This window comes from Pleurodeles waltl, chromosome 10 (genome assembly GCF_031143425.1).
Source record: "Pleurodeles waltl isolate 20211129_DDA chromosome 10, aPleWal1.hap1.20221129, whole genome shotgun sequence".
NCBI classification, from domain to species: domain Eukaryota; kingdom Metazoa; phylum Chordata; class Amphibia; order Caudata; family Salamandridae; genus Pleurodeles; species Pleurodeles waltl.
In genome coordinates, this window is record NC_090449.1 from 8,759,526 (window position 1) to 8,777,935 (window position 18,410).

Sequence of the window (18,410 nt, forward strand, 5' to 3'; positions counted from 1 at the left end):
GGAAGTCATCCTCAATAGGCTCCGAATGTAGCGATACATTATGGAATTCGGCTGCCCTAGCTACCACCTGTGCATATGATGTACTGTCCTCAGGTGGTGATGGTTTAGTTGGGTACGACTCCGGGCTATTGTCCGATACTGGAGCGTCGTAGAGGTCCCATGCATCCGGATCATCCTGGCTCATTGTGGTATGAGCTGGTGAGTGTGTTAATGGTGGAGTTTGTGCCGGTGATGCATGAGGTGATGGTGGTGGAGAGGGTGGTGGAGTTACCTTCTTTACCACCTTTGCTTGTGGTTGCTTGTCTCCTTGCTGGAAGTCAAGTTTCCTTTTCCTTTTGATTGGGGGAAGAGTGCTGATCTTCCCTGTATCCTTTTGAATAAAGATCCGCTTTTGCGTGTGATCTGGCTCTATGGTTTGTAATTCCTCCTCAAATCTGTGTTTTTTTAGTTGAGAGGACAGTCCTTGTTCCTCTGAGTAGGAACCAGTTTTCGGTTCAGTTGCCGGCTGTTTCGGCACCGAAACCGTGTCTCTGGATTTTTTCGGCTCCGACAAGATCTTTTTTCTTTTCGGCGTCGTGCCCTCTCGGTGCCGACCAACTTCGGTGCCGCTACCAAATTTTTTCTGCGTCACACTCTCGGTCCCGAGATTGCTGCGTGCCTGTATCTCGACCGGAGTCGGATGACTTCGACAGCAGCTCGCCCTTTTTCGGTGCCGATGGACGGTCACCTACTTTCCGGGTTAAGCCATGGCCTGTTGGCGGTGGCGTCCCCTAGGCTTTGTCAGTCTTTTCGTGTGACTTTTGTTTCGACGTCTTAGTCACGGTTGGTTGTTCTTTGACGTCGAATTCTTCGGAATCCGACTCGTGGATGGTGAAAGTTTCTTCTTCCTCCTCCTCGAACCGTTGTTGTCCTGTCGGCGTGGACGACATCTGCAACCTCCTGGCTCTTCGGTCCCTGAGTGTTTTTCTCGACCGAAACGCGCGACAGGCTTCGCACGTATCCTCCTTGTGCTCGGGGGACAGGCACAAGTTACAGACCAAATGTTGATCCGTATAAGGATATTTATTATGGCATTTAGGACAGAATCGGAACGGGGTCTGTAAGGAAATGCCTCCTTGGCATGGTTACCCCCTGACTTTTTGCCTTTGCTGATGCTATGTTTTGAATTGAAAGTGTGCTGAGGCCTGCTAACCAGGCCCCAGCACCAGTGTTCTTTCCCTAACCTGTACTTTTGATTCCACAATTGGCACACCCTGGCATCCAGATAAGTCCCTTGTAACTGGTACCTCTGGTACCAAGCGCCCTGATGCCAGGGAAGGTCTCTAAGGGCTGCAGCATGTATTATGCCACCCTAGAGACCCCTCACTCAGCACAGACACACTGCTTACCAGCTTGTGTGTGCTAGTGAGAACAAAATGAGTAAGTCGACATGGCACTCCCCTCAGGGTGCCATGCCGGCCTCTCACTGCCTATGCAGTATAGGTAAGACACCCCTCTAGCAGGCCTTACAGCCCTAAGGCAGGGTGCACTATACCATAGGTGAGGGTACCAGTGCATGAGCACTGTGCCCCTACAGTGTCTAAGCAAAACCTTAGACATTGTAAGTGCAGGGTAGCCATAAGAGTATATGGTCTGGGAGTCTGTTTTACACGAACTCCACAGCACCATAATGGCTACACTGAAAACTGGGAAGTTTGGTATCAAACTTCTCAGCACAATAAATGCACACTGATGCCAGTGTACATTTTATTGTAAAACACACCACAGAGGGCACCTTAGAGGTGCCCCCTGAAACTTAACAGACTATCTGTGTAGGCTGACTGGTTCCAGCAGCCTGCCACACTAGAGACATGTTGCTGGCCCCATGGGGAGAGTGCCTTTGTCACTCTGAGGCCAGTAACAAAGCCTGCACTGGGTGGAGATGCTAACACCTCCCCCAGGCAGGAGCTGTAACACCTGGCGGTGAGCCTCAAAGGCTCACCCCTTTGTCACAGCACCGCAGGACACTCCAGCTAGTGGAGTTGCCCGCCCCCTCCGGCCCCGGCCCCCACTTTTGGCGGCAAGGCCGGAGAAAATAATGAGAATAACAAGGAGGAGTCACTGGCCAGTCAGGACAGCCCCTAAGGTGTCCTGAGCTGAGGTGACTCTAACTTTTAGAAATCCTCCATCTTGCAGATGGAGGATTCCCCCAATAGGATTAGGGATGTGACCCCCTCCCCTTGGGAGGAGGCACAAAGAGGGTGTACCCACCCTCAGGGCTAGTAGCCATTGGCTACTAACCCCCCCAGACCTAAACACGCCCTTAAATTTAGTATTTAAGGGCTCTCCCTGAACCTAGAAACTAGATTCCTGCAACAACAAGAAGGACTGCCTAGCTGAAAACCCCTGCAGAGGAAGACCAGAAGACAACAACTGCCTTGGCTCCAGAAACTCACCGGCCTGTCTCCTGCCTTCCAAAGAACTCTGCTCCAGCGACGCCTTCCAAAGGGACCAGCGACCTCTGAATCCTCTGAGGACTGCCCTGCTTCGACGACGACAAGAAACTCCCGAGGACAGCGGACCTGCTCCAAAAAGACTGCAACTTTATCCAAAGGAGCAGCTTTAAAGAACCCTGCAATCTCCCCGCAAGAAGCGTGAGACTTGCAACACTGCACCCGGCGACCCCGACTCGGCTGGTGGAGAACCAACACCTCAGGGAGGACCCCCGGACTACTCTACGACTGTGAGTACCAAAACCTGTCCCCCAAGAGCCCCCACAGCGCCGCCTGCAGAGGGAATCCCGAGGCTTCCCCTGACCGCGACTCTCTGAAACCTAAGTCCCGACGCCTGGAAAAGACCCTGCACCCGCAGCCCCCAGGACCTGAAGGACCGGACTTTCACTGCAGAAGTGACCCCCAGGAGTCCCTCTCCCTTGCCCAAGTGGAGGTTTCCCCGAGGAAGCCCCCCCTTGCCTGCCTGCAGCGCTGAAGAGATCCCTTGATCTCTCATTGACTTCCATTGCGAACCCGACGCTTGTTCTAACACTGCACCCGGCCGCCCCCGCGCTGCTGAGGGTGAAATTTCTGTGTGGGCTTGTCCCCCCCCGGTGCCCTACAAAACCCCCCTGGTCTGCCCTCCGAAGACGCGGTGTAGGAAGTTGGCTCTGTATGTGCTATTTCAAAGTAAGGAATAGCATGCACAGAGTCCAAGGGTTCCCCTTAGAGGTAAAATAGTGGTAAAAATAGATAATACTAATGCTCTATTTTGTGGTAGTGTGGTCGAGCAGTAGGCTTATCCAAGGAGTAGTGTTAAGCATTTGTTGTACATACACAAGACAATAAATGAGGTACACACACTCAGAGACAAATCCAGCCAATAGGTTTTTATATAGAAAAATATCTTTTCTTAGTTTATTTTAAGAACCACAGGTTCAAATTCTACATGTAATATCTCATTCGAAAGGTATTGCAGGTAAGTACTTTAGGAACTTTAAATCATAAAAATTGCATGTATACTTTTCAAGTTATTGGCAAATAGCTATTTTAAAAGTGGACACTTAGTGCAATTTTCACAGTTCCTAGGGGAGGTAAGTTTTGGTTAGTTTTACCAGGTAAGTAAGACACTTACAGGGTTCAGTTCTTGGTCCAAGGTAGCCCACCGTTGGGGGTTCAGAGCAACCCCCAAAGTCACCACACCAGCAGCTCAGGGCCGGTCAGGTGCAGAGTTCAAAGTGGTGCCCAAAACACATAGGCTAGAATGGAGAGAAGGGGGTGCCCCGGTTCCGGTCTGCGTGCAGGTAAGTACCCGCGTCTTCGGAGGGCAGACCAGGGGGGTTTTGTAGGGCACCGGGGGGGACACAAGTCCACACAGAAATTTCACCCTCAGCAGAGCGGGGGCGGCCGGGTGCAGTGTAGAAACAAGCGTCGGGTTTGCAATGTTAGTCTATGAGAGATCAACGGATCTCTTCAGCGCTGCAGGCAGGCAAGGGGGGGCTTCCTCGGGGAAACCTCCACTTGGGCAAGGGAGAGGGACTCCTGGGGGTCACTTCTCCAGTGAAAGTCCGGTCCTTCAGGTCCTGGGGGCTGCGGGTGCAGGGTCTTTTCCAGGCGTCGGGACTTAGGTTTCAGAGAGTCGCGGTCAGGGGAAGCCTCGGGATTCCTTCTGCAGGCGGCGCTGTGGGGGCTCAGGGGGGACAGGTTTTGGTACTCACAGTCGTAGAGTAGTCCGGGGGTCCTCCCTGAGGTGTTGGTTCTCCACCAGCCGAGTCGGGGTCGCCGGGTGCAGTGTTGCAAGTCTCACGCTTCTTGCGGGGAGTTGCAGGGTTCTTTAAAGCTGCTTCTTGAAACAAAGTTGCAGTCTTTTTGGAGCAGGTCCGCTGTCCTCGGGAGTTTCTTGTCTTTTTCGAAGCAGGGCAGTCCTCAGAGGAGTCAGAGGTCGCTGGTCCCTTGGAAGGCGTCGCTGGAGCAGAGTTCTTTGGAAGGCAGGAGACAGGCCGGTGAGTTTCTGGAGCCAAGGCAGTTGTCGTCTTCTGGTCTTCCTCTGCAGGGGTTTTCAGCTAGGCAGTCCTTCTTCTTGTAGTTGCAGGAATCTGATTTTCTAGGGTTCAGGGTAGCCCTTAAATACTAAATTTAAGGGCGTGTTTAGGTCTGGGGGGTTAGTAGCCAATGGCTACTAGCCCCGAGGGTGGGTACACCCTCTTTGTGCCTCCTCCCAAGGGGAGGGGGTCACAATCCTAACCCTATTGGGGGAATCCTCCATCTGCAAGATGGAGGATTTCTAAAAGTTAGAGTCACTTCAGCTCAGGACACCTTAGGGGCTGTCCTGACTGGCCAGTGACTCCTCCTTGTTGCTTTCTTTGTTCCCTCCAGCCTTGCCGCCAAAAGTGGGGGCCGTGGCCGGAGGGGGCGGGCAACTCCACTAAGCTGGAGTGCCCTGCTGGGCGGTGACAAAGGGGTGAGCCTTTGAGGCTCACCGCCAGGTGTCACAGCTCTTGCCTGGGGGAGGTGTTAGCATCTCCACCCAGTGCAGGCTTTGTTACTGGCCTCAGAGTGACAAAGGCACTCTCCCCATGGGGCCAGCAACATGTCTCTGGTGTGGCAGGCTGCTGGAACTAGTCAGCCTACACAGACAGTCGGTTAAGTTTCAGGGGGCACCTCTAAGGTGCCCTCTGGGGTGTATTTTACAATAAAATGTACACTGGCATCAGTGTGCATTTATTGTGCTGAGAAGTTTGATACCAAACTTCCCAGTTTTCAGTGTAGCCATTATGGTGCTGTGGAGTTCGTGTTTGACAGACTCCCAGACCATATACTCTTATGGCTACCCTGCACTTACAATGTCTAAGGTTTTGTTTAGACACTATAGGGGTACCATGCTCATGCACTGGTACCCTCACCTATGGTATAGTGCACCCTGCCTTAGGGCTGTAAGGCCTGCTAGAGGGGTGTCTTACCTATACTGCATAGGCAGTGAGAGGCTGGCATGGCACCCTGAGGGGAGTGCCATGTCGACTTACTCGTTTTGTCCTCACTAGCACACACAAGCTGGCAAGCAGTGTGTCTGTGCTGAGTGAGAGGTCTCCAGGGTGGCATAAGACATGCTGCAGCCCTTAGAGACCTTCCTTGGCATCAGGGCCCTTGGTACTAGAAGTACCAGTTACAAGGGACTTATCTGAATGCCAGGGTGTGCCAATTGTGGATACAATGGTACATTTTAGGTGAAGGAACACTGGTGCTGGGGCCTGGTTAGCAGGGTCCCAGCACACTTCTCAGTCAAGTCAGCATCAGTATCAGGCAAAAAGTGGGGGGTAACTGCAACAGGGAGCCATTTCTTTACACGCGGGTACTTACCTGCTGGCAGACTGGAACCGGGGCACCCCCTTCTCTCCATTGAAGCCTATGCGTTTTGGGCACCACTTTGAACTCTGCACCTGACCGGCCCTGAGCTGCTGGTGTGGTAACTTTGGGGTTGCTCTGAACCCCCAACGGTGGGCTACCTTGGACCAAGAACTGAACCCTGTAAGTGTCGTACTTACCTGGTAAAACTAACAAAAACTTACCTCCCCCAGGAACTGTGAAAATTGCATTGTGTCCACTTTTAAAATAGCTATTTGTGAATAACTTGAAAAGTATACATGCAATTGAAATGATTCAAAGTTCCTAATGTACTTACCTGCAATACCTTTCAAACAAGATATTACATGTTAAATTTGAACCTGTGGTTCTTAAAATAAACTAAGAAAATATATTTTTCTCTACAAAACCTATTGGCTGGATTTGTCTCCGAGTGTGTGTACCTCATTTATTGTCTATGTGTATGTACAACAAATGCTTAACACTACTCCTTGGATAAGCCTACTGCTCGACCACACTACCACAAAATAGAGCATTAGTATTATCTCTTTTTACCACTATTTTACCTCTAAGGGGAACCCTTGGACTCTGTGCATGCTATTCCTTACTTTGAAATAGCACATACAGAGCCAACTTCCTACAGGGTCCGTTCCATCAGTCTCGATGTTGCACGCGGTCGGGCCGACCAGGCCCCGACGGATGATCGAAATTACCCCGAAGGGCTACCGGAGCTCTTCAAGATTCGGTGTCGATTTGTTCTAACTAACCCGATACCGAACGAAACAATACCGACGATTTTTTCCGAGATTCTGACTAACTTTCCGACCCGAAACACGGAGCAAAAAGGAACACGTCCGAAACCGATGGCGGAAAAAAAACAATCTAAGATGGAGTCGACGCCCATGCGCAATGGAACCGAAGTGGGAGGAGTCCCTCGGTCTTGTGACTCGAAAAGACTTCTTCGAAGAAAAACAACTTGTAACACTCCGAGCCCAACACCAGACGGCGGACTGTGCACAGCATGTGTGTCTGCAGCTACACATGCCACCGAACACAGATTTTCTCAGAAGAGGTTTTAAGCCTGATTTAGAGTCTGGTGGATGGGTTACCCCGGGACGGGTATCCCGTCCACCGTATTATGATCACCAGAAGATACAACGGGATCGATGCAGTAACCCCATCCGCCAAACTCTAAATCAGGCCGTTTGTCGCTCACTAAAAGTGCTCTGAGATCCCACACGTCACCGCTGCATTCAGGATTACAAGCAACGTTTCCATCTTCTCTCCGCAAGGCGATGCAGATGGAAAACTTGGCACGCCAACATCTCCTCGTCTTCAGTGAAACCAGATCTTCTGTCCACAAACAGCCCAAGAGGTTACAGTATAAGAGACCCTAGCAAGCTGAGATACTGCACAGTTCCCTTCCTCAAGCTCCCCTTAATTGGGTTACGCCCACTTAAAATGCTCCAGAGTGGCGGCCTAGGAACAGATGCCCCCGTTCCTGGCAGGTACAAGCATGTGTTTGCAGGTTCCGATAGGTTAGAGCTTTGTTCAAGCAGTACTTGGGATTTTTTGAGAGTCCAACCTTCCACATTTTAACATACTGAATTTCTTTACGGTAAAGTTAATGTTATGTATTTAGCCCTCGTGGGGGTGGAGGGGACCCGTGGGCCTCTGAGCTATAGGAAAGCTGGAGAACACTATACAGAAGGATCCGCTGAGCCTGAGAGTGAGCCCGGAGGGCAAAGAGAATCATTTCCAGACAGATTTGATGGGGATGTCAAGTGGGGTGGGCAGGAGTAATACGTTTCCGAGTCACAAACAAGTTGATATCAGTTTTGGGTGCTGTGCTCAAGGGTGAATCGTACAAGAGGCTACGAAGATGTGCAGAGAGATTTCTCAGCCTGAGGGCAAGTCCTAAACCTCGGCATTCATCTCTAAGGAGGTGTAAAAGAACGGGGCCAGACATACCCCAGGGAGAATACTGGTGATGGGCCAGTCATACCCAAGGGTGAGTACTGGAGCTGATCAGTCATGCCTAAGGAGGAGCATCAAACCTGGGCAGTCATACTCAACAGTGAATGAGTACTGAACCTGGACAGGCCTACCCAAGGGTCAGTAAAGAAACTGGGCAGTGCTACCCAAGGGTTAGTACTGAAACCAGTCAGATGCACCCATGAAATAGTACTTAGCCCGGTCTGTCCTATCTAAACATGACTATTGAAGCCTGGCAGTCATACCTTCACCATTAGCAGTGAATCTTGGTACTAAGGTTCAAGGGTAAAAATTAACCTAGCAGTGTCACATAAGGCTGAGTGCTAAAACGGCACAGTCATGTTTACTGGTGACTGATAATGGAGCACAGGGGGAGAGCAGCTGAGTTTGGGATTCTCTGGTCATTGACATACTCACCTAGTGACGACTGGCTGATTTGAGAGGATGACGAAGGCCGCCGATGAGTCAAAAACACACCAGGGGCCATGGGTGTTGTGCCACGGTTCACTTGTGCCATTCCAAAGATGTTAGGTCCAGCAGTGTACTCGTGATCGGCCAAGCTGCCAGCAAACACCTCCTGCGGAGACTCTGGCACCACTGCTGGCAGAGGAGTGGTTTGCTCCTCTTCCTCCACGTCCTCATCCTCTTCCTCCAACATTGCCTCAACTTCTTCCTCTACCTCCAGAAGCTTTTCAGTTTCCACAATGGCTGGCTTCTTCTGGACAAGTTTCCTCTGTTCTGATCTCTGCAGCTCCTGCGACAAAAGGCACGGACAATAGGTACATTACGCAAGGAAAGAGCCAAAGAGAAGCAGGCTGTGCATGTGAAAGTAAGACTTGATGACTATCAACCCTCAGGATTCACAAGCAGAAGATCACAACCCACCCAAAAAGGAACCCTCTTCCAGCTCCCCACTGAAAGCTCAGATAGCAGCAGAAGACAAAGACATGCGCTGGGTGAATCTGAACCTTTAGAGGAACAAACCAGGACTCGAGCTTAGTGATAGCGTCAAAAGATGCTGTGCTTTACCCCTACCCCCTTAAATGAGCCCAATTGCCCCTGTGGTGTCCCCAGAGAAGTACCTGCTGTGACAGCTTAGCAGCTGCTGCTGCTAGCCCGGTCTCTACAGAGGCCACGCGCGTCCCCTCCCGCACTGGACGTTCCTGCTTCGGAAGTGTTGGGGTCACACGGGCTTGAAACAAAACAGGTCAAAAGGTTAGCAATGAGAGACTCTGCCTACCTGGCTCTGTTAGATATTGGAGGGGGAAGATTAGAGCAGTGGTTCCCAACCTTGACAAATATCAATAAAAAAAACACATTTTTAATAGAAGGTTGGAGCTTTTCTAAATTCAATTGAAGCCACACATCGTCAATAGTATATTCTGCTTGATGCACCTGCACGGCTCCAACACATCAATCCGAGGACACGGATTTAATTTTGTGCCTCCAGTCTCAAATCCCTTGAAACTTACAGTACATTTAAAAATGTTAAATTGTACATGTAGCCACTTTATTTTTATACACTTTATTAACCTTTTATTTCATTTTCTGTATATAGCCACTATATGGAGTTTAATTGCGCTCGTATTCCATGTCACAACTTTACAAATTTCTTTCTTGTTTGAAATGCCAATAAAAAGAATTTAAATTAAAAAAAAAATATATATATATATATATATATATATATATATATATATATATATGGAAAATGTCACTTACCCAGTGTACATCTGTTCGTGGCATTAGTTGCTGCAGATTCACATGCTGTGCACATCCCGCCATCTGGTGTTGGGCTCGGAGTGTTACAAGTTGTTTTTCTTCGAAGAAGTGTTTGAGTCACGAGACCGAGGGACTCCTCCTCCTTTGTTCCATTGCGCATGGGCGTCGACTCCATCTTCGATTGTTTTCCCCGCAGAGGGTGAGGTAGGAGTTGTGTATGCTAGTAATAGTGCCCATGAAATGGAGTGAATACCTATGTACATAATGAAGTTTAAAGTACTCTATTTACAAATTTACAAATGTTCAAGATAAACTTCTAAACGGCTACAGGCTCCCGGGGAGGCGGGTGGGCGCATGTGAATCTGCAGCGACTAATGCCACGAACAGATGTACACTGGGTAAGTGACATTTTCCGTTCGATGGCATGTGTAGCTGCAGATACACATGCTGTGCATAGACTAGTAAGCAGTTATCTCCCCAAAAGCGGTGGTTCAGCCTGTAGGAGTTGAAGTTGTTTGAAACAATGTTCGTAGTACAGCTTGACCTACTGTGGCTTGTTGTGAAGTTAACGCATCTACACAGTAGTGTTTGGGAAATGTATGAGGCGTAGACCATGTTGCTGCCTTACATATTTCGTTCATTGGAATATTTCCTAGAAAGGCCATGGTAGCACCTTTCTTTCTGGTTGAGTGTGCCTTTGGTGTAATAGGCAGCTCTCTCTTTGCTTTAAGATAGCAGGTTTGAATACACTTAACTATCCATCTAGCAATGCCTTGTTTTGAAATTGGATTTCCTGTATGAGGTTTTTGAAAAGCTATAAATAATTGTTTTGTTTTTCGAATTAGTTTTGTTCTGTCAATGTAGTACATTAGCGCTCTTTTGATGTCTAATGTATGTAGTGCTCTTTCAGCTACAGAATCTGGCTGTGGGAAGAACACTGGTAATTCTACTGTTTGATTCAAGTGAAACGGTGAGATAACTTTTGGTAAAAATGTTGGATTTGTCCGTAGAACTACTTTATTCTTGTGTATTTGAACAAATGGTTCTTGTATGGTAAATGCTTGAATTTCACTCACTCTTAGAGAAGTGATGTGTAAGGAAATGCCTCCTTGGCATGGTTGCCCCCTGACTTTTTGCCTTTGCTGATGCTATGTTTACAATTGAAAGTGTGCTGAGGCCTGCCAACCAGGCCCCAGCACCAGTGTTCTTTCCCTAACCTGTACTTTTGTATCCACAATTGGCAGACCCTGGCATCCAGATAAGTCCCTTGTAACTGGTACTTCTAGTACCAAGGGCCCTGATGCCAAGGAAGGTCTCTAAGGGCTGCAGCATGTCTTATGCCACCCTGGAGACCTCTCACTCAGCACAGACACACTGCTTGCCAGCTTGTGTGTGCTAGTGAGGACAAAACGAGTAAGTCGACATGGCACTCCCCTCAGGGTGCCATGCCAGCCTCTCACTGCCTATGCAGTATAGGTAAGACACCCCTCTAGCAGGCCTTACAGCCCTAAGGCAGGGTGCACTATACCATAGGTGAGGGTACCAGTGCATGAGCATGGTACCCCTACAGTGTCTAAACAAAACCTTAGACATTGTAAGTGCAGGGTAGCCATAAGAGTATATGGTCTGGGAGTCTGTCAAACACGAACTCCACAGCACCATAGTGGCTACACTGAAAACTGGGAAGTTTGGTATCAAACTTCTCAGCACAATAAATGCACACTGATGCCAGTGTACATTTTATTGCAAAATACACCCCAGAGGGCACCTTAGAGGTGCCCCCTGAAACTTAACCGACTGTCTGTGTAGGCTGACTAGTTCCAGCAGCCTGCCACACTAGAGACATGTTGCTGGCCCCATGGGGAGAGTGCCTTTGTCACTCTGAGGCCAGTAACAAAGCCTGCACTGGGTGGAGATGCTAACACCTCCCCCAGGCAGGAGCTGTAACACCTGGCGGTGAGCCTCAAAGGCTCACCCCTTTGTCACAACCCAGCAGGGCACTCCAGCTTAGTGGAGTTGCCCGCCCCCTCCGGCCACGGCCCCCACTTTTGGCGGCAAGGCTGGAGGGAACAAAGAAAGAAACAAGGAGGAGTCACTGGCCAGTCAGGACAGCCCCTAAGGTGTCCTGAGCTGAGGTGACTCTGACTTTTAGAAATCCTCCATCTTGCAGATGGAGGATTCCCCCAATAGGGTTAGGATTGTGACCCCCTCCCCTTGGGAGGAGGCACAAAGAGGGTGTACCCACCCTCAGGGCTAGTAGCCATTGGCTACTAACCCCCCAGACCTAAACACGCCCTTAAATTTAGTATTTAAGGGCTACCCTGAACCCTAGAAAATTAGATTCCTGCAACTACAAGAAGAAGGACTGCCTAGCTGAAAACCCCTGCAGAGGAAGACCAGAAGACGACAACTGCCTTGGCTCCAGAAACTCACCGGCCTGTCTCCTGCCTTCCAAAGATCCTGCTCCAGCGACGCCTTCCAAAGGGACCAGCGACCTCGACATCCTCTGAGGACTGCCCCTGCTTCGAAAAGACAAGAAACTCCCGAGGACAGCGGACCTGCTCCAAGAAAAGCTGCAACTTTGTTTCCAGCAGCTTTAAAGAACCCTGCAAGCTCCCCGCAAGAAGCGTGAGACTTGCAACACTGCACCCGGCGACCCCGACTCGGCTGGTGGCGATCCAACACCTCAGGAGGGACCCCAGGACTACTCTGATACTGTGAGTACCAAAACCTGTCCCCCCTGAGCCCCCACAGCGCCGCCTGCAGAGGGAATCCCGAGGCTTCCCCTGACCGCGACTCTTTGAACCTAAAGTCCCGACGCCTGGGAGAGACCCTGCACCCGCAGCCCCCAGGACCTGAAGGACCGGACTTTCACTGGAGAAGTGACCCCCAGGAGTCCCTCTCCCTTACCCAAGTGGAGGTTTCCCCGAGGAATCCCCCCCTTGCCTGCCTGCAGCGCTGAAGAGATCCCGAGATCTCTCATAGACTAACATTGCGAACCCGACGCCTGTTCCTACACTGCACCCGGCCGCCCCCGCGCTGCTGAGGGTGAAATTTCTGTGTGGACTTGTGTCCCCCCCGGTGCCCTACAAAACCCCCCTGGTCTGCCCTCCGAAGACGCGGGTACTTACCTGCAAGCAGACCGGAACCGGGGCACCCCCTTCTCTCCATTCTAGCCTATGTGTTTTGGGCACCACTTTGAACTCTGCACCTGACCGGCCCTGAGCTGCTGGTGTGGTGACTTTGGGGTTGCTCTGAACCCCCAACGGTGGGCTACCTTGGACCAAGAACTAAGCCCTGTAAGTGTCTTACTTACCTGGTTAACCTAACAAATACTTACCTCCCCTAGGAACTGTGAAAATTGCACTAAGTGTCCACTTTTAAAACAGCTATTTGTGAATAACTTGAAAAGTATACATGCAATTTTGATGATTTGAAGTTCCTAAAGTACTTACCTGCAATACCTTTCGAATGAGATATTACATGTAGAATTTGAACCTGTGGTTCTTAAAATAAACTAAGAAAAGATATTTTTCTATATAAAAACCTATTGGCTGGATTTGTCTCTGAGTGTGTGTATCTCATTTATTGTCTATGTGTATGTACAACAAATGCTTAACACTACTCCTTGGATAAGCCTACTGCTCGACCACACTACCACAAAATAGAGCATTAGTATTATCTCTTTTTGCCACTATCTTACCTCTAAGGGGAACCCTTGGACTCTGTGCATGCTATTCCTTACTTTGAAATAGCACATACAGAGACAACTTCCTACATTGGTGGATCAGCGGTGGGGTACAAGACTTTGCATTTGCTGGACTACTCAGCCAATACCTGATCACACGACAAATTCCAAAATTGTCATTAGAAATTGATTTTTGCAATTTGAAATTTTTCAAAATTCTTAAAAGTCCTGCTAGGGCCTTGTGTGTTAAGTCCCTGTTTAGCATTGTCTTTTTAGAGTTTAAAAGTTTGTTAAAAGTTTGAAATTAGATTCTAGAAACAGTTTTAGATTCTTTAAAAAGTCTTCCAACTCTTAGCAAAATAATGTCTGATACAGAGATGAATGTGGTGGAACTCGACACCACACCTTACCTCCATCTTAAGATGAGGGAGCTAAGGTCTCTCTGTAATATCAAAAAAATAACCATTGGCTCCAGACCTACCAAAATTCAGCTCCAGGAGCTGTTGGCAGAGTTTGAAAAAGCCAACCCCTCTGATGATGACCTCACAGAGGAAGAAATTAGTGACTTGGAGGCCAATGTCCCTCCTCCAGTCCTAAATAGGGAGAACAGGACCCCTCAAGTCCTGTCTCCAACTGTGTTAGTCAGAAATAGTGAGTCCCTCACAGGAGGGTCCCACATTTCTGAAATCACTGAGGATGCTCTCAGTGAAGATGACCTCCTGTTAGCCAGGATGGCCAAAAGATTGGCTTTAGAGAGACAGCTCCTAGCCATAGAAAGGGAAAGACAAGAGATGGGCCTAGGACCCATCAATGGTGGCAGCAATATAAATAGGGTCAGAGATTCTCCTGACATGTTAAAAATCCCCAAAGGGATTGTGACAAAATTTGAAGATGGTGATGACATCACCAAGTGGTTCACAGCTTTTGAGAGGGCTTGTGTAACCAGAAAAGTGAACAGATCTCACTGGGGTGCTCTCCTTTGGGAAATGTTCACTGGAAAGTGTAGGGATAGACTCCTCACACTCTCTGGAAAAGATGCAGAATCTTATGACCTCATGAAGGGTACCCTGATTGAGGGCTTTGGATTCTCCACTGAGGAGTACAGGATTAGGTTCAGGGGGGCTCAAAAATCCTCGAGCCAGACCTGGGTTGACTTTGTTGACTACTCAGTGAAAACACTAGATGGTTGGATTCAAGGCAGTGGTGTAAGTAATTATGATGGGCTGTACAATTTATTTGTGAAAGAACACCTGTTAAGTAATTGTTTCAATGATAAACTGCATCAGCATCTGGTAGACCTAGGACCAATTTCTCCCCAAGAATTGGGAAAGAAGGCGGACCATTGGGTCAAGACAAGGGTGTCCAAGACTTCAACAGGGGGTGACCAAAAGAAAGGGGTCACAAAGACTCCCCAGGGGAAGGGTGATGAGACAACCAAAACTAAAAATAGTAAAGAGTTGTAGGAAGTTGGCTCTGTATGTGCTATTTCAAAGTAAGGAATAGCATGCACAGAGTCCAAGGGTTCCCCTTAGAGGTAAAATAGTGGTAAAAAGAGATAATACTAATGCTCTATTTTGTGGTAGTGTGGTCGAGCAGTAGGCTTATCCAAGGAGTAGTGTTAAGCATTTGTTGTACATACACATAGACAATAAATGAGGTACACACACTCAGAGACAAATCCAGCCAATAGGTTTTTATATAGAAAAAATATCTTTTCTTAGTTTATTTTAAGAACCACAGGTTCAAATTCTACATGTAATATCTCATTCGAAAGGTATTGCAGGTAAGTACTTTAGGAACTTCAAATCATCAAAATTGCATGTATACTTTTCAAGTTATTCACAAATAGCTGTTTAAAAGTGGACACTTAGTGCAATTTTCACAGTTCCTAGGGGAGGTAAGTTTTTGTTAGTTTTACCAGGTAAGTAAGACACTTACAGGGTTCAGTTCTTGGTCCAAGGTAGCCCACCGTTGGGGGTTCAGAGCAACCCCAAAGTCACCACACCAGCAGCTCAGGGCCGGTCAGGTGCAGAGTTCAAAGTGGTGCCCAAAACACATAGGCTAGAATGGAGAGAAGGGGGTGCCCCGGTTCCGGTCGGCTTGCAGGTAAGTACCCGCGTCTTCGGAGGGCAGACCAGGGGGGTTTTGTAGGGCACCGGGGGGGACACAAGCCCACACAGAAATTTCACCCTCAGCGGCGCGGGGGCGGCCGGGTGCAGTGTAGAAACAAGCGTCGGGTTTTCAATGTTAGTCTATGAGAGATCTCGGGATCTCTTCAGCGCTGCAGGTAGGCAAGGGGGGGATTCCTCGGGGAAACCTCCACTTGGGCGAGGGAGAGGGACTCCTGGGGGTCACTCCTCCAGTGAAAGTCCGGTCCTTCAGGTCCTGGGGGCTGCGGGTGCAGGGTCTCTCCCAGGCGTCGGGACTTTAGGTTCAAAGAGTCGCGGTCAGGGGAAGCCTCGGGATTCCCTCTGCAGGCGGCGCTGTGGGGGCTCAGGGGGGACAGGTTTTGGTACTCACAGTATCAGAGTAGTCCTGGGGTCCCTCCTGAGGTGTTGGATCGCCACCAGCCGAGTCGGGGTCGCCGGGTGCAGTGTTGCAAGTCTCACGCTTCTTGCGGGGAGCTTGCAGGGTTCTTTGGAGCTGCTGGAAACAAAGTTGCAGCTTTTCTTGGAGCAGGTCCGCTGTCCTCGGGAGTTTCTTGTCTTTTCGAAGCAGGGGCAGTCCTCAGAGGATGTCGAGGTCGCTGGTCCCTTTGGAAGGCGTCGCTGGAGCAGGATCTTTGGAAGGCAGGAGACAGGCCGGTGAGTTTCTGGAGCCAAGGCAGTTGTCGTCTTCTGGTCTTCCGCTGCAGGGGTTTTCAGCTAGGCAGTCCTTCTTCTTGTAGTTGCAGGAATCTAATTTTCTAGGGTTCAGGGTAGCCCTTAAATACTAAATTTAAGGGCGTGTTTAGGTCTGGGGGGTTAGTAGCCAATGGCTACTAGCCCTGAGGGTGGGTACACCCTCTTTGTGCCTCCTCCCAAGGGGAGGGGGTCACAATCCTAACCCTATTGGGGGAATCCTCCATCTGCAAGATGGAGGATTTCTAAAAGTTAGAGTCACCTCAGCTCAGGACACCTTAGGGGCTGTCCTGACTGGCCAGTGACTCCTCCTTGTTATTCTCATTATTTTCTCCGGCCTTGCCGCCAAAAGTGGGGCCTGGCCGGAGGGGGCGGGCAACTCCACTAGCTGGAGTGTCCTGCTGGGTTGGCACAAAGGAGGTGAGCCTTTGAGGCTCACCGCCAGGTGTGACAATTCCTGCCTGGGAGAGGTGTTAGCATCTCCACCCAGTGCAGGCTTTGTTACTGGCCTCAGAGTGACAAAGGCACTCTCCCCATGGGGCCAGCAACATGTCTCGGTTTGTGGCAGGCTGCTAAAACTAGTCAGCCTACACAGATAGTCGGTTACGTTTCAGGGGGCACCTCTAAGGTGCCCTCTGTGGTGTATTTTACAATAAAATGTACACTGGCATCAGTGTGCATTTATTGTGCTGAGAAGTTTGATACCAAACTTCCCAGTTTTCAGTGTAGCCATTATGGTGCTGTGGAGTTCGTGTTTGACAGACTCCCAGACCATATACTCTTATGGCTACCCTGTACTTACAATGTCTAAGGTTTTGTTTAGACACTGTAGGGGTACCATGCTCATGCACTGGTACCCTCACCTATGGTATAGTGCACCCTGCCTTAGGGCTGTAAGGCCTGCTAGAGGGGTGTCTTACCTATACTGCATAGGCAGTGAGAGGCTGGCATGGCACCCTGAGGGGAGTGCCATGTCGACTTACTCGTTTTGTCCTCACTAGCACACACAAGCTGGCAAGCAGTGTGTCTGTGCTGAGTGAGAGGTCTCCAGGGTGGCATAAGACATGCTGCAGCCCTTAGAGACCTTCCTTGGCATCAGGGCCCTTGGTACTAGAAGTACCAGTTACAAGGGACTTATCTGGATGCCAGGGTCTGCCAATTGTGGATACAAAAGTACAGGTTAGGGAAAGAACACTGGTGCTGGGGCCTGGTTAGCAGGCCTCAGCACACTTTCAATTGTAAACATAGCATCAGCAAAGGCAAAAAGTCAGGGGGCAACCATGCCAAGGAGGCATTTCCTTACAAGAGTCTTCTACAGGCCCCCAAAAACCTGCACAGGAGGGTGGGCCCAGAGCCTCTTCACAAAACAATGGGTACAAGGGTAAAAACTTTGATCCCAAAAAGGCCTGGTGTCATAGCTGTAAACAGCATGGACACCAAACTGGAGACAAGGCCTGTCCCAAGAAAGGTTCCACTCCAAACTCCCATCCAGGTAACACTGGTATGGCTAGTCTCCAAGTGGGATCAACAGTGTGCCCAGAGCAAATCAGGGTCCACACTGAAGCTATTCTAGTTTCTGAGGGTGGGGTGGATTTAGCCACACTAGCTGTCTGGCCGCCTAACATGCAAAAATACAGACAGCAACTCTTAATTAATGGGACTAGAATAGAGGGCCTGAGGGATACAGGTGCCAGTGTCACCATGGTGACAGAGAAACTGGTTTCCCCTGGCCAATACCTGACTGGAAAAACTTACACAGTCACCAACGCTGACAATCAGAGAAAAGTACATCCCATGGCAATGGTTACTTTAGAATGGGGAGGGGTCAATGGCCTGAAACAGGTGGTGGTCTCCTCAAATATCTCAGTGGACTGTCTGCTTGGAAATGACCTGGAGTCCTCAGCATGGGCTGAGGTAGAGCTAAAAACCCATGCAGCAATGCTGGGTATCCCTGAACTGATGTGTGTGAAAACAAGAGCACAATGCAAGGCACAGGGTGAACAAGTAGAGCTGGAGTCTGGAAGAATGGCCCAGCCTACCAAGAGAACAGTAAAGTCAGTTGGGAAACCAACTACAACACAGCAAAAGAAAGGGAACCTCTCTTCTCAGGAAGAAGTTCTGCCCTCTGAGGGAACTGAGCCTTTGGAGCTTGAACCTTATCAGGTTGAGCTCTTAGGCCCAGGGGGACCCTCAAGGGAGGAGCTGTGTAAGGGACAAGAAACCTGTCCCTCTCTTGAAGGCCTTAGGCAGCAAGCTGCTGAAGAGTCCAAAGGCAAGAAAAATGGAACGCATAGGGTCTATTGGGAAGATGGACTCCTGTACACTGAGGCCAGAGAC

At 49.5% G+C, this 18,410-nt stretch overlaps 1 protein-coding gene across 1 annotated transcript in view; it reads right to left on the bottom strand.

The window, feature by feature from the left end:
- The window catches only part of PHF8 (PHD finger protein 8), a 124,968-nt gene that overhangs the window by 37,791 nt on the left and 68,767 nt on the right, over positions 1–18,410 (bottom strand). Inside the window, exons 19-20 of the mRNA XM_069209343.1 lie at positions 8,909–9,018; positions 8,244–8,580 (exon numbers count right to left, since the gene is read on the bottom strand). Of these exons, the coding sequence (XP_069065444.1) occupies positions 8,244–8,580; positions 8,909–9,018 (447 nt within the window). The remainder of the gene's footprint in view (positions 1–8,243; positions 8,581–8,908; positions 9,019–18,410) is intronic.